Genomic DNA, 16869 nt, shown 5'->3' with positions numbered 1-16869 from the left:
CAACCTTCCCTTGCACAGTTGACTTAGGGGTTGTGTGCAGTTTTGGTAATGTGAGATGCAGAGGAGGACCCAAGTGGTACCTTTGATGCCAAGATGTTTAGTTAAATCCCATACCTGTGCAGGCCACTTTCAGTGCTGGACTAGATATGCCATTGGATAAAAGGCAGCATCTCTGCCATTTTTCATGGGACATAGGCTGTTAGAATGATTAATTGGCAACACGAGTACAGTAGAGTAGTGTGATTAAAACTGAGATGGATGTTGTGAGGTGTTGTTTTGGGGATGTATGTAAGCCTTAGCTGAATTGTTCTTGTTGGAGCTAGATGTCAGACATCTGTTCCCTTGTTCTCATTATATGACAGATATGGCACTGAAACCTAAGGTTCTTTGGGCAATATCAGTTTCTGGCTTTCCTATCTTATCTCAGGATTCCAAGAGACCGTGGCCACTTAAAAGGAGATCCTGGCCAAGGTGGGTGGATTATGAGGTCAGGAGATTGAGAACATCCTGGCTAACAAGGTGAAACCCCATCTCTACTAAAAATACAAAAATTAGCCAGGTGTGGTGGCAGGTACCTGTAGTCCCAGCTACTCAGGAGGCTGAGGCAGGAGAATGGCGTGAACCTGGGAGGTGGAGCTTGCAGTGAGCTGAGATCGCGCTACTGCACTCCAGCCTGGGCAACAAAGTGAGACTCTGTCTCAAAAAAAAAAAAAAAAAAAAAAAAAAAGGAGATCCTGCTACTGTACTAGCCTGCTCTGAGCCCCGGTTTCTTTATAAACTAGAAATGATCCTTATTTCATTGAGTGGTTGTGAGGGACAAATGAAGAAACATATGCAATAGATTAGTACGGAGCCTGGTACCTATAAGGTCCTCAAGAGGTACTCATTTCATTCGCTTTCTCTTTCTTTTTTCCTTCTTAAGTTCCTTTCTTTATGTTCTAAACTAGGTTGCGGGAAGAGGGGGAACAGTGGAGAATGAGTAGATATTACTCAGTGCTACCATTATTAGCAGCAGCTAGGCACATGAGCATGGATATCTGGAGCAGAAAAAGGAAGACTGGAGTCACTGACTCAGATCTAAGCCACTGATTTCCCAAGCTGCAGGAATGTTGGAGACTGAAACTGTGCAGCTGAGTCCCCCACAGGAAATTGCTCCTGGCCTTAACAGAGTTGCTTCCCTCAAGTTTTCATCAGTTCCCAGGGAAATGACTGGTCAGTGTAAGGAAACAAAGGCCAGCCTCCTTGCCTCAATTTGGGCCAACTCTGATGGGCCGTTACATCTGAAGACATCTCAAGAAGTCTGTGGGGGATTGGCTGAGTCTGCTACAACAACATTGTTTTCAACTTTTCCTTCTGCTTAATATTACTGGCTTCACTCCCTCACACCTATCACTCCTGAGCATTCTCTAATAAACGTTCTCCAAAACAGGGGTTGCAGGCTTAGAATCTAATCACCAAAACATTTGGTGTCAGGAGTGGTTGGAGAACGCAGACAATGAATGTGATTTTGGAGCTGCATTACCTGCTGGCCAGCTGGCAATATGGAAACTATTGCTGGTGCCAGGTGAAACATGGAAGATCCCTGGCATTCTATAGCACTGAAACTATTATAACTTTATCAGTGGTGAACAGGGATGGGATAGCGGTAGAAGGAATGCACTCAAATATCTCAGGGTTTGTTAGATTCTGAGGGGACTGGTACTTATGAGGATGATGGAATTGAATGGCTGCTGTGGACTGCAATCCCATGCCCTGGAGAAAGACAGTGAATGCCTTTGAGTCAGTAATCAGTAATTTAAGAGATACTGTGAATGTCAGAGGAACTCTTTGGGAACATACAAAGAGATTCTTATCTCTATGATCAAGGAGAGAAAAACCTGAGGGTCAGTTCTAGGCCATAATTTTCAGGATGGCAAAGCTCCATAGAAGGTTGAAGTCTCAGATCCAGAAAGTCTATCATGTCAAGGCCATGTTCTGGTTGGGAGTCTTAGAAAGGGGATACCTGGGTGGGTGCACTAACAAAAACCCTTGAAACCCCTTTTGCCTGGAACTCTCTGAGCTAGTAAATGTTCAAGGCTAGCATGCCCACCCCCTAAAGCACCCACCATTAAAAACTGCAGAGGCCCGTGCTTTTTAAGACAACATGTACCCCTCAGGAATTACCTCCACCACCCCTCCTGGCCTAGTATGAGACAAATGGAGTCAATTCCAACATATCTGTCCAGGAAAGAGGGAGCCTGCTAAGGGAGAAAAGGGACAATATAATAAATGAGCTGTGAGACCTGGCCACATAATCCATATGGGACTGGATCCTGAAGATGCTGAATTTGTAGGGCAGAGCATGAGGTTGGGTAAGGGAGAGCATATTGATAGTGGACCACTGTCCTAGTCTACAGTATTTAATGCCCTGACAAAAACGCTGGTTGCATTTGCACCGTCTGACACATAGCTAGGATGGCTCTTGGAAGACTGGAGAAGGTTATGACCCACACTAAATAGAAAAGCCAGAACTTTTGTGTGGAAGATGGTAGAAAAGGACCAAAAGGCCCCAAGGATGAGTACATTCAAGAATGGATGTATTACGAAACATTGCAAATGCTCCCAGCTGACTACATTCCAGGGACAGGACAGAGGACACTCTATTGACTAAAGTGATATGAAATGCACCACTCAGAGAGGGACCAGCATCACTGAGAAGTTCAGTGGAGGCTTTCTCTGTAAGCTAGGGACCTGCTGCTAGAGAACTGGGCTCCCTCACTACAACAGGGATGATGGGATCCTGAAATCATAAAGGCCAGGCGGTGGTGCTTAATATCAGAAGCGAGATGCAATGCAATTATCATAATGAATAGCAATGTCATAATAGTAGTTGGGGGGATGTGACCCACATAGAGCCATGGAGATGGTTTATTGGACATAGCAAGATAGATGGACAGTCATCAAGGGAATCACTCAATCTATACAATTAAAAGAAATCAAGGAGGCTAAGTGCAGGCATCCCTCTAAAGAGTCACAGTCCCTTATCAGTGTCTGGACATGAGCCACTTCTCAGACTGGATGCCACAAATTGAGGGAGAGGCCAGATCTCCAGGAGGAAGGACCTGCAAAATCATGGCAAATATATACGACAATGACTCCTACAGATTTTCCCCAAAGGGACCTATGGCCATTTATTCAGGTAACCTTACAATGGGGAAAGAGTAGTACTCAGACACTTGTGAGTACTTCTAGATACAGGGTCAAGGTAGCACTGATACCTAGGGAGCTAAAGGGTTATTGTGGCCCTCTCCTAAGAATGGGGGTAGATGGGGACTGGTAATAAAATGGAATCCAAGCCTAGGCCCGACTCTTAGTGTATGTTTGTGTATACGCATATATGTATAGTTGGGATATATATGCTGATAGCTAGTGAAACCCTCCACATTGATCCTTTGGCTTGAGAGTAGAGTTATCATAGTGGGGAAGAATTTGAAACTGTCCCCACCCCTATTTCAACAAGATAATAAATAAAAGGCAATGTTTTGTCTAGGGGAAATGGCAGCAATTAATACCAGCCTTACAGGGGTAGTGAGCCTCATCATATCCCCATTAAATTAATCAGTTTCTGGCCAAACAAAAAAGACAAGAAAACCACAAACAAACAAAACAGGTTAACAGTTGACTTCTGCCAACTCAACCAGGTAGTAGCTCCACTTGCAATTACTGCGCCAGAGTAGTATCTTACCCAGCCAATGAACACAGCTAATTATTAATACAGGGTGTGTGGCTACAGATCTGGCAAATGTGCTCTTTCCCATCTTTCTCAGAAAGGAGGAGCAGAAGTGGTTTACGTTCACATGGAACAGACGACAGAATACATTTAAGGTCTTATCTTGAGGCTATGTTAACTCTTCCTTTTCTGTGATAATATAATCTGAAGGGACCCAAATCATCTGAATGTCCTGAACGTCATCACATTGATCCATTATATTGATGGCATTGTGTTCATTAGACTGGATGACCAAGAAGGGGCAGATGTATTGGAGGCCTTGGTAAGACACATGTGCTTCAGAGGGTGGGAGATTAAACCCCACGATGATTCAGAGTGTGGGGTCATGGGGAGGATTAGGGCTCCTGTGTAGATATACAGCATACTGACATTTACTTAACACCTACTATATGTCATATCTTGGAAATGTGTCCCCTGCTCTTTGGGACCCTGACAAAGAAAACAGGAGTTAAGTGCTCAGAAAGAGGAAGCCCAACGTGTCACAAGATGATTTCAATTACAGCAGTTGTCTCCCTTATCTGCAGTTTCGCTTTCCGAAGTTTTGGTTACCGTTAGTCAACGGTGGTGCAAAAACATTAGACGGAAAGTTCCAGAGATAAACAATTTATAAGTTTTAAGTTGTATGCTACTCTAAGTAGCGTGATAAAAATCTCCTGCCATCCTGCTTTGTCCTGCTCCAGATGTGAATCATCCCTTTGTCCAGCATATCCACACTGTCTATGCCACACGCTCATTAGTCACTTAGAAGACACCTTGGTTATCAGATTGACTCTCACAGTATCGCAGTGTTTGTGTTTAAGAAACCCTTATTCTGCTTAATAATGGCCCCAAAGTGTAAGAGTAGTGATGCTGGCATATTGTTATAATTGTCCAGTTTTATTATTAGTTACTGCTGTTGAACTCTCATTGTATCTAATTTATAAATTAAACTTTATCATGGGTATGGTATGTATGTATAGGATAAAACATAGTGTATACAGAGCTTGGTACTATTAGAAGATTCAGGCATCCACTGGAGTCTTGGAACATATCTCCCATGGATAAGGGGGGAACTAGTATATTCTAATTCTACTGCTTTAATTGTAGGTAGTGTTCTCTTAAAATCTAAAAGACATACAACACCAATTCTCTACAAGAAAATCATAACATTGCTTGCTGTCATTGGGTGGTATGGAAATGATCTTTTGCCTAGAGTTTGTAAAGAATCTTTTACTTAATGAGCTAAATGACCATGAATAATACATTTAAATTATGACATACTTTTCCCATTTACCATTTGCTTTTGTTCTTTTATACCATAAGAAATTAATGAGGCTGAGAGTGTTAAACTGTGTTTTATGTATTTAAAATAATTATGATTAAGGGTCTTTTACACATGTGTATTTATCATGAATTCTTGTTCAAAGAACTATTTTTTATGGTTCAAGAAGTAAAATTAATTTAAATCAGCAGCTAATGCACAGTTCTCAATTCCATGAGTCAACTGGATACTGCTGACATTTTTATATGGAGCCTCCTTTAATGTAATAAAAAGTATGGCACTAAATGGGGTCTGATATGGGAAGGGGTAGAATACTCATTGTCTGAAACCCACATGGCAATGTTCTGGGTCATGTTGTGAGCCATAGGTAGCACTCCGTTGGCTTCATGTTCTCTATTGTCTTACAGTTGACTCGTAGTGACAATGGAATGGTGTCATCAGTTGCTAATTTTTACATTCATATGTTGCAAAACTAAGGTGGCTAATCCATGAATGCACAAGCCTGTAATTCTCTATCAGAATAGAAAATAAAATTCATTATTGCATGCTCAGAATCCCTAACATAAGCCAGTAAAAGCATTACAAGGAAGTTGCCTTCAGTGCTGTATACATGTACTGTGAGCTTGTATTTGGTCTGAGCATTCAGGACTCCAGGGCTCAGCCTCTAACAGGGCTGGATTCCTTAGCAGAGTAAGAGCTTACAGCTCTGTGCAGCTCTCTCTGTGCCTCTGCTGGCAGCCAGGTGCTCCTTGTAGGACAGAGTATGTAATTATGAATATTTTAAATGTGGGTAGTTGATCCCTTTTCTATTCAGCATGTAGCTGTGAGTGAAGCGGCAGACAATGGCCAGAATACTCTTTGTGTTTGCCTGAATTTATCTGAGCATATTGAAGTAAAGAGCCAAAGGGCTCTATTCTTCCCTTCCCAGATATACAGGGAAGAACAGAATCCAGTCTTTGTCTGGGTGGTTAATTTTTAAAATGATATGTGAAGGATAATGCGTGAATAACTAACAGCCCTGGGGGGCTCAGGAAAATTGTATTTCACTAGGAGGAACAAATATATGCTGCTTTTGAAATGGAAGGGCTATACTAAGGATTCAGATATGAAGAAGTAGGTTTTTTATAAGAAGATATTGAGATACAAAAAACCAGTATCAGAGGCAGCAAGGAATGTAATAAAAATATTCTGGCTTTGAGCCCCAGATGTGCCACTCACTGACTATGCAATGTTGGACTTTAGGTCATCTCTCCAAGCCTCAGTTTTCTCATCACCACAATTGGGAGATTAGGCCAGATTATCTCCCTGGTTCCTTCTTAGTCGACTTACCTGTGATCCTGTGACATGCTTTCTTAAGGTAAATGTGCAGTCACACCTCTTTTCAAGGTGTGATCGCCAAGGAGTGACTGCTACAGCTCAAGAAAGATTTTTGTTGAGTGCCTAATGCTGAGCCAATACAGGATCAAGCAGTAAGGGTATAAGCAAAAAAAGTTATCAGCTGTACTGGTGGTGCTGAGATGAAGAAGAGGCCTGAAACAGAGGACAAATTGGGAGCTGTAGAGTACGAGCTTAGAGAACATCAGATGGGAGACATCAATGTAGATGCACAAGCATGAGGATGAGATTTGAACGAAAATGTGAGCTGAGGTTTAGAGGATATATAGGATTTGGGTAGGTTAAAAAAAAAAAAAAAGAATAGATCATTCCTGGTTGGAGGGTGAATCAGTCAGGTTCCTTGTAGGAAACAGATGATTCAATCAAACTGGGTACTGATAATAGTTTAGTAAAGAGGTCATTTACACAGGTGTTGCCAGGGCTGAGGGAAACCAACACAGATGGTGCTGTACCCTGGGCTAGTGACAGTGGTGAGCGATGACCACCCTGAAATAACAAGGGGCAGGCATGGGGATCACATCCAGACCTGACTGAAGGGAGGAGAAGCCTTCAGTAGAAGGATTGATGGAGACCAACAGATTGCAAACTGGCAAGCAGGAATCGGGGAAAAAAATACCCAAATCTCTTTCTTCTCTCTCCTTGCATTAGTCTGTTCTCACACTGCTACTAAAGACATACCTGAGACTAAGCAATTTATCAAGGAAAGAGATTTAATTGACTCACAATTCCACATGGCTGGGGAGGCCTCAAAATCATGGTGGAAGGCAAAGGAGGAGCAAAGTCATGTCTTACATGGTTGCAGGCAAGAGGACTTGTGCAAGGGAACTCCCATTTTATCAAACTATCAGAGCTCATGAGACTTATTGACTAGTAGAACAGTAAGGGGGAAACTGCCTCCATGATTCAATTATCTCCACCTGGCCTCACCCCTGACATGTGGGGATAATTACAATTCAAGGTGTGATTTGGGTGGTAACACAGCCAAACCACATCACTCCTTCAATTTTTTTCTGGTAGATAGTGAAGGTCAGCACCTGCGGGAAAGGATGAAAAATGGATCTGAAGAAGCAAATGGAAGAACTCAGCAGAGCAGATGTGAATGCTCACAGAGATACAGCTAGAGACCAGCATGAATGGTGGAAGTCTCTTGGTAGAGTCTTGCAAGTTGGGAAGAGGAATCACACATGTTCTGCCCCTGGGCAGTGTCCCCTTGATTGCAGCACCGTATTAGATTGCTGCAGGAGTGTGGGTGTGTGTGAAAGAGCTTGCAGAACACCCCCTAACATTCCTGGCCATGGTGAGGGTGTCCACGATGCCCACCCATCCAAACTTTTCCTTTGTGGAAAGACAAACTTAAATAGCTCCTCTCTTCTCATTCTTACCTCTGATCTTAGCAGCCAAGTACATGCTAAAGAGAGAGGGAATACTGGAGCCTCAGCAAATAATGATACAAGTAGAACTCTTGCTTTTCCCATGAGAACTCACCCTGGTAAGCCTCCAATGCTCCATTTCACACCTTGCTGTCATCCATCTAGAACTTGCCTTCTCTTGGCTTGTCCTGGCACACCAGGTACCTCTCATTACTCTTTAATTGGTCTGCCTTTCCTTCCTTATTCTTCTTTCTGATTTCCTAATTTAAAAAAAAACTAATCTCAACTATGGGAAAAGGGGAAATGTCAAATACAAAGTTTACCTTCTTCATGATTTTGCTCTGGGCCATTAAAACTAACTGGGGTTGTAGATCCTTTCTTCAGAAAGGCATTGAGATGACTGTAAAATGGCTCATTTGTCTGGAAAGTAGTAAATGTAATAGTATATAAAAACATAAAATGATGTAGAAGACTTCTTTACTCCTCTTTGCCCCTTTAATCTAGTAATAACTCATGGTGGAATATGTGGTGTTCTTATGAATATAAGAACCTCGTCTTAAGCATAAGAACCTCATATTAAGAATTTTTCTGCATGCAAATATAAGAACCCAATGCAATCTTTTACACAGGATTGATTTTTGTTTTTGTTAAGAATTTACAACTTCCAGAGTATATTTTGGAATCAGTATAATTAATTCCCATGTCTTACATCGCTTTTCATATTTCTAAAAGTCTATACTTTCTTGAGAATATGTGTAATGCGGCACAATACTCTTCACTGTCTGTATCATACTCTGCTTATCAAGCCTAGAAAATGGGCTAAATGTTAAATATGTATGTTTCAGGTTATACAGAACTCAATAATGTCAGTTAATTGAGAAATTTCTTACTTTGTCCTTTTAATTCATTGAAATAAAACTTGTGCTGTGCTTATCTGGAGGTTTTAAAAGCTAGATTGTGCAAAACTCATTGTCTTAGTCTATTCCTGTTGCTATTGCAAAATACTTGAGACTGGGTGATATATAAATAACAGAAACCTACTTCTCACAGTTTTTGAGGTTGGAAAGTCCAAGATTAAGGCGCTGGTAGATTTGGTGTCTGGTGAGGACTTGCTCTCTGCTTCCAAGACCATGTCTGTTGCTGCTTCTTCTGGAAGTGACAGATGCTATGTTCTCACATGGTAGAAGAGAAAGAAGAGGTGCAAGGACCAAGCAGCTCTCTGAAGCCTGTTTTATAAGGATATTTATCCCATTCATGAATGCAGATCCCCCATGGCCTAATCACCTCCTGAAGTCCCTACCTCTTAATACCATCACCTTGGGGTTTACATTCCAACATATGAACCTTGAGGGGGACGCATACATTTAAACCACGGCATTAACTAATGCAGTTCTTTTATTGTCCTTAAAGGTTGAGTTAATACCAATAGATGAAAGTTAATTCAAACGAAGCTGTCTCAAATAAAGTAAGATGATAACTGGAGGGATTCAAGTAGAAGCTGACTGTTCTTGGCTGTTGTGAAATGAGAGGATTCAGCTATTTAAGAAAAGATTTGGCTTCAAGGGCTTCTAAGCCCTGAGTTCTCAGACTACCTGAAAACTGAAACTGATAAGCTCACTCACAAAAACTCACGAGAAACATGGTACTTGGTATGGAAAAGAATCTGTTTTTTCAAGAATCTTTTTGTTTTCTAAAAGATTATTTGGCACTTTACTTAGAAATTTTTATAGAAAATCATTTTGATTTTATAAACTTCTTCTCACCCTGGCGTTGTCATCTTGATCAAATATAACTTTTTTATATTGGGGTCTTTTTATTATTAAATCCTATTTGTATCAGAATAGCTTGATCTCGATATTTAGTACTAATCCAAAATATTGCTTTGTTTTTTCTTACTTCCCCTACCTCAATAACCGGAAATATTGTATATTTTTAAGGGCTTTTTGTATGTTGCTCCCCACACATTTCAGTAAATCATTATTGTCTAGACACCAAGAGGAAGTCAGAAAACATTGCTGGAAGTGAAAATTCTTTAGGGATTTTCATTCAATACTAGGCAATTAAATTGGACGTATTATTGATCAATATGAGAGTACTTTCTTTACTATCTGCATACGTAGCAGTCACATCATTAACCATCAAGCCAACGTTTAAGTTCAAGGCCACATAAACCAAAAAAGCACTGTTTTGTACATAGCTACGTGATCTGTCTTTGGAAAATACTTAACACTTTACTTACAAAATGAAATATTGCATTCTATATTAAAGCCACAATTAATATGGTATGTTGTGATTATCTACATATTTCTGATTCCTAAATTATATGACAGAAACAAAATTATCAAAGTATAACTACTCTGCTCATTTAATCAGAAGATATAGGCCTAAAAATGTGTTCCTTATGGAATTCAAATCTGCCATAGCTTAAGGCAAACCATGCTGAAGGACAGTGGGTGTCTGTTCAAAGGCCAATATGGTAAGACTATGATGATGTCTCAGTTCAGTTTACAATTTATATATCCTGTCAGCTTTAAGTTAGATAATCTTTACAATTGTTTATTTGTGGCGGCTACATATTATTTCAAAATTTGTGCCTAATGGGAAGCTGTGTTAATATTATTAAAATTGCACTGTTCTCAAACCACACAATTTAATACTGTGTGCAATTCAAATTTATATTTGCACTTATAATGCCACTTTATTGCATTGACAGCACTTCCAGCTGTTTGACATTTTAAGGAGGGTTTCACACTGGCCTGCCCAGGTTGTCTGTACACTGTTGAACTGATGGGGGTGAGGGGAATGAGGAAAGCAGCAAAGATAGTGAAGCTTGATTGACTTATTTAAGAAAAGACTTATTGCCACTAGGAGTGAGGTGTGCCTATGTGTGTCGACCTGTAGTTAGAACAAACAGTGACAGAGGGACAGAGAAGGAGAAAGAGACCCAGAGAGAAAGCAGGGTGTCAAGGCAGGAGAACCACAACCACAGCAGGTGGGCTGGAGTCAAAAAAGAATGAAGGCCAGACACAGTGGCTCACACCTGTAAGCCCAGTATTTTGGGAAAGTGAGGCAGGTGGAGTGCCTGAGCTCACTCAGGCTACCAAGCCAGGCATGGTAGTGTACGCCTGTGGTCCCAGCTACTCGGGAGGTTGAGGTGGGAGGATTGCTTGAGCCTGGGAAGTTGCCATGAGCTGAGATCACACCCCTGCACTCCAACCTAGTGAGACGCCGTCTCCAAAAAAAAAAAAAAAAAAAGAATGAAGACAAACAAGAGATGTCATGTGGTAGTAGTTTCAGGGATTTCCTTTTTGCCTCCTTTTACAAGGCTGAAGTAAAGGTCCATATTATTACTACTATTTTGTAATAGACTATTCTTAGAGCAGTTGTAGGTTTGCAGCAAAATTGAGCACTAAGTACAGAGTTCCCATATACTTCTTGCTCCCCTGCTCCCAGCCTACCCCATTATCAACATTTCCCCCACAGAGTGGTACATTTGTTACAATTGATGAACCTACATTGACACATCATCATGTCAAGTTCATCGTTAACATTTGGGTTCACTCTTGGTGTTGTACAGTCCATGGTTTTTGACAAATGCATAATGGTATGCAGCCACCAATATAGTATCTTACATAATAGTTTCACTGACCTAAAAATCCTCTGTGCACTGCCTATTCATCCCTCCTCATGTTATTTTTTGATGTTGACTATTTTGGGACTGAATTCCCCCTTGCTGATCTTGAGATGGGAGAAAGAAGGCCCACATGCTCAGGTCCTAGGTGTGGGCTGTTTACCCATGAGTGGCACTGAGATCTACTATGAGGCACTCAGACCACTAAGTCTGTACTTAGATGACTTGAGGAAGCTTCACAATGGCTGTGTGCGAAGGTCAGAGAAGTCTTTGGGGCTGGGCCTAGGCAGGTCTGAATGCCTGGGTCGGGGGGGAGTAGGGAAGCGGGTGCAGGAGGAGAGCTGGGGCGCATGACACAGGGTCTTGGAAGGTCCTATTTGTGCAGAGTAGTCACAACAGAAAGCTCATCTGGATTCCAGGTTTCATATGCCTAGGGGCACTGTGGACATTTTCTTTACAGCATTCTAGTAATTCTGCTCCGGTAAAAGGCCAGAGTCCTCCAATTTCGCTGGACTCGAGGAAGAGGCAGCTTTTAATACCTCTCCAGGCATTTCACAGAAGAGTCCTGACTCCTGCACTTACTCAGAAAGCGACTTATAAGGTAGGAAGTAGAGAGAATCTGGCCAAATAACCACTGTACTTTATGAGTATTCATGTTCCAATGTGACAAAAATGAAGGCTTTGGGGGAGCTGAATCATGAATGTTAGCACAGCATATGACTTTGGTGATAGTCTAAGTGGCAGCATGGTACAAACGCTAACAGATGGCCCCAGAGCCGGGCTTCCTGGGTCCAGAGTCCAGGTCTGCTGCTTTGTCATCTGCATGATTTTGGGCAGGTTACTTCACTTTTCTCTGCCTCAAGTTTTTTTCATCGGCAGAATGGGGATAATAATAGTGCTTGCCTTGTGAGTATTAAACAAAGTAATGTTTTAGTAATTTGGTAGTGTTTTAGTAACTTAGCCATGTTTTAGTAATGTATATCCATTTGGAGATTGTCTAGTGCACAGTACGTGCCATGACAATATTTGTTAAATAAATATTCCAGGCCAGGTGCAGTGGCTCATGCCTGTAATCCCAACACTTTGGGAGGCTGAAGCAGATGGATCATTTGAGGTCAGGAGTTTGAGACCAGCCTGGCCAATATGGTGAAACCCCGTATCTACTAAAAATATAAAAATTAGCCAGGCGTCGTGGCAGGCGTCTGTAATCCCAGCTACTCAGGTGGCTGAGGCAGGAGAATCTATTGAACCCGGGAGGTGGAAGTTGCAGTGAGCCGAGATCATGCCACTTCACTCCAGCCTGTGTGACAGAGCAAGACCCCATCTCAAATAAATACATAAAATTAAAATAAAAAATAAATATTCCAACATTGTCATTTGACAGATGAGGAAACTTCTCTTAGACATAATTTACTTCAAATTTTCACAGGGATTTCGCCAGTCTGACTGTAAATCCTTAAAGTTTATAAAGTCTCTGATGCCAGAAATTTTGAGATTTTTCTTCCTGGCATTGAATAGGGGGAGAGGTTCTTTCCTACGAAACGGTCTCTGCATTCAAATCCCCAAGTTGTCTCATCCCTGGACAGGACTACCAGAAACAAGAGCTCTGGTAGATCCAGGCAGGAAACACAGGTGAGTAAGTGAGAGCTTGGGGAAAGGTGAGTAGGGAGCTGGGAGGAGGCTGAGGAAGGCTTCATTATTTCTTCTATGAAGATCCCCAGTGAACCTCCAGGTGGTGGCGGCTACATAAAAATATTTAAGGCAGGGGACCCCCTGTCCCCTCCCACCCTTGTAATACTATATCAGATGTGTTTTGGGAGAATGCAAATCACCCACATTGTAAAAGGCTCTGCAAAACTAGGTGCACACTACAGGTCATGCTGGGGGAGAGGACAGTGTGAACGCTCAGAGGCCCTGGAGCATCCAGCAAGGAGCCTGGTTTTCCTGCGTGGTCTGTGGAATCTACCTCATTAGTAAGGGTGAAACCCTGGAAACCACTGGAGCATTGTCATCTCTGCATGACGTCTCTGTAATTGTAGTGACTTAGAACCGGATGGGCCCTGAGCAGTGCTTTTTGGTCAGAAGATAGTGATGTGTTGTTACTTAGACCTAGATGTGTTGAGAAATGTCTCTTTCACTCCTTCACTTTTTTATAACTCCCTGTTTAATTGACTGCATTGAACATGCACCTCATGACAAGTATTTCTCTAAGTGATATTACAAAGCAGAAAATGTTAAGATTGACCCCAAATGTGTGCTTTTATGTTAACACTGAACCTTGCATTTTACAGGAATGATGTTGTCCTTGCAGTTTTCAGGATACTATTACCTTATCTCACTTGATTGTTATATATAACCTATAAGGTGAAATATGCTACTATATATAAATGTACAATTATATGATAGATATAACTATATATGTGATATAATATATATGACATAGGCAGATTAGTTTCTTATTGCCATTGTACAGATAAGGCACCTGAAAGTCAGAGTGTATACTATCACACAATAAAGGGTAACATTGCAAAAACTCATTCATTTATTCATAAATGAATTATTCATAAATGAATTATTCATTTATTCATAAATGAATTATTCATAAATGAATAATTCATTTACTTGTTAAATATCCATTTCTGCTATTTTACTGGGTCAACACTATCTAAGTTCTGGAGAGACAGCAGAGAACAAGACAGAAAAGACCCCAGTTTTCCTGGAACTTATTTTTCAGTAGGGGAAAGATAAGCATTAAACCAAGCTTGTCCAACCCGTGGCCTGTGGGATGCATGTGGCCCAAAATTGCTTTGAATGCGGCCTGATACAAATTTGTAAACTTTCTTTCTTTTGTTTTTTTTGAGACGGAGTTTCACTCTTGTTGCCCAGGCTGGAGTGCAATGGTGAGATCTTGGCTCACCGCAACCTCCACCTCCCAGGTTCAAGTGATTCTCCTGCCTCAGCCTCCTGAGTAGCTGGGACTACAGGTGCCCACCACCATGCTCGGCTAATTTTTGTATTTTTAGTAGAGATGGGGTTTCACTATATTGGGCAGGCTGGTCTCGAACTCCTGACCTCGTGATCCACCCACCTCGGCCTCCCAAAGTGCTGGGATTATAGGTGTGAGCCACCACACCCGGCCACAAATTTGTAAACTTTCTTAAAACATTACAAGATTTGTTTTTTTTCTCATCGGCTATCATTAATGTTAGTGTATTTTGGGTGGCCCAAGACAATTCTTCTTCTTCCAATGTGGCCTAGGAAAGCCAAAAGATTGGACACCCCTGCATTAAACAAGCAACTGAAAGATAATGTGAGATAGTAAACAATGTTAAGAAGAAAATAAAATAGAACAACTTTTGATCAGGTTCTGAGGGCGGCTTCTGAGGAGGTAAGTGACCTGAGGTGTGAGAAAAGTCAAAACAGACATGTGAAGACTTGGGACTGAGCACCCCACATGAAAGTCACAGAAAGTGCAAAATCCTGAAGACAGGACCCAGGAAGACAGCATGGCTGGGGTGTAGTGGATGAAGATGTTGGGGTTTGGGATTTTACCCTACTTACAGGCTCATAAATTAGCCTGTTACTATTTCATGGATACCAGAAGATGACATGAGCCTCCTGGGTTAGGCTCATAGCACAGCCAGCAATATTGAGCATCAGGTTTTCCTCAGTTTCCTTTGTCTCCAAAGTCCCAGGAGGGCAACAGATGGACCAGGTGGGAGGCATGTACTCAGTGAGATGTGTCCAGCTGAGAAACATTGAGATCAGGAACCCACTGCTCTATTTATGGCAAGTGGTAAGCAAGACTGCTCTTTTTGTCTTGGAGAGAGACGTAATCTCATCCAACCAGCCTGAGTCAAGGGTGGCCAGAGTCTTGCATTTTCAACGTACACAGTGAGAACAGGCAGCATGCTCAGGTCCATGGTAGATCGCCTCTGCCAACAGGGGCAGAGCATGCAGAGAGGCAGACGTGGGTTGTGCAGGACCTGATGTGGCCCTGGCTGGGATTTATTCAGGAGTGGCATGAGCCTTCATTTACCAGTTGCTGTCATTACACCACAATATTCATGGATACCTGCAGGCTTCTTACTCTGTGCAGGGAGCAGTCAGGGTCCTGGCAAGAAACTGATGGAACATTCAGAGGATTAACTGAAAGAGTAGTGAAGGGACTACTTACAGAGGCGTGGGCTGGGTCAAAAGCACTAATAAGTGAGAGCAAGTGACTTAGGGACCACTGTCACCAGAACCCAGAGAACGTGAAGCCTTGGAAGAGAGCTGCCAGGTAGCTACTGTCAGCCAGACAGTGAAGCAGGGAAAGGAATGTGGGTTGAGTGGAGAGGGGTGATGCCTCAACCACTCTTTGTCTTCCAAATACCAATCTCTCCTTCCCTTATTCCCAGTGGACAAATGCAACCAAGCCTAAAGGCAAGCGCTCTTGCGAGGTCGACATCCAGGAACCAGAGCAGGGCAGAGCAATCCACAGAATGGATCTGGGGTGACTCATGGAGGAAAACCAACACACAGTATCATTTAATTCTTTTAAAAAAGATGGAAAATTATACCGTACCCAGAATTACTAAATTCTAAGTAGAGGGTATATTGCATTTACATTTGTAAAAGAATGTTTCCCCATGTATCTTTTTAAAACTCATTTTAAAGATATACAATAAAAAGTGTTTAACTCTGTTTTTCAAAAATAATTTGTTTATAAAATTGGACTGACTCACCCTCTTATATACAAGGTGTTAAAGGCATTTGTGTTTGTTTGGTTTACACTCCAGAAGGAGCCCTGGCCTAAGGGACAGGAAAAGTAGATTCCAGTACTAAATTTATCATTAACTGCTTGTAAATGACAGGGTTGTCAATAGTCTCTGAACCTCTTTCCAGTTAACTGCTATGTTTGAATACTGCATATGATCAAGAAAGCAGAACTTTCTCTCTGTTATGGGAAAGTTGGGTTGGCTGAACTTTGTAATTAGCTTTGCCTTACTGTTTGGTTTTTAGTAGAGTGTTTTTTTTTTTTCTTTTTAGTTCTGATTTAATCAAGATTCTTCCTTACTACTCTCCCACTCCACCCCCAGAATTCTGGTTTATTCAGATTTCTCTATATCTTGGTCAAAACAAATCCAGATTCATACATGCAACAAGTTACTAATCTTTTTTAATTTTCACAGGTGATATGTGATATTGAAGATATACAGAGTAATTGACATAAATCCCTACTTTTCCTGTTAGAATCAAAACATGATATGATCATTATAGCTCATTGGCCTGACACCATCTATATGCTCAATACAATTACGAGCTGTCCGCATGCATGATTATTGTCTGGACCAGTGCATTCTGCTAGGATGGGGTGGCCATGTTGTTTATGTTCACATACTGATGCTACTGAAACTAGGGACCTAAAGATTCATTTAAATTCAGATCCCTAGAAAACTTT

At 41.5% G+C, this 16869-nt stretch overlaps 1 protein-coding gene across 2 annotated transcripts in view; it reads left to right on the top strand.

Moving 5' to 3' along the window:
• The window catches only part of FTCDNL1 (formiminotransferase cyclodeaminase N-terminal like), a 92480-nt gene extending 76357 nt beyond the window's left edge, over positions 1-16123 (top strand). For both annotated transcript variants that reach the window (XM_024243480.3, XM_024243481.3), the window contains one exon: positions 15827-16123. In XM_024243480.3, the coding sequence (XP_024099248.2) occupies positions 15827-15849 (23 nt within the window). In that variant the 3' untranslated portion in view covers positions 15850-16123. The remainder of the gene's footprint in view (positions 1-15826) is intronic.
• The last annotated feature ends 746 nt before the right edge of the window (positions 16124-16869 follow it).

Source organism: Pongo abelii, chromosome 11, assembly GCF_028885655.2.
Source record: "Pongo abelii isolate AG06213 chromosome 11, NHGRI_mPonAbe1-v2.0_pri, whole genome shotgun sequence".
Lineage (NCBI taxonomy): Eukaryota > Metazoa > Chordata > Mammalia > Primates > Hominidae > Pongo > Pongo abelii.
The sequence above is the reverse complement of the archived record's forward strand: the minus strand, read 5'-3'. Positions and strand labels throughout refer to the sequence as shown.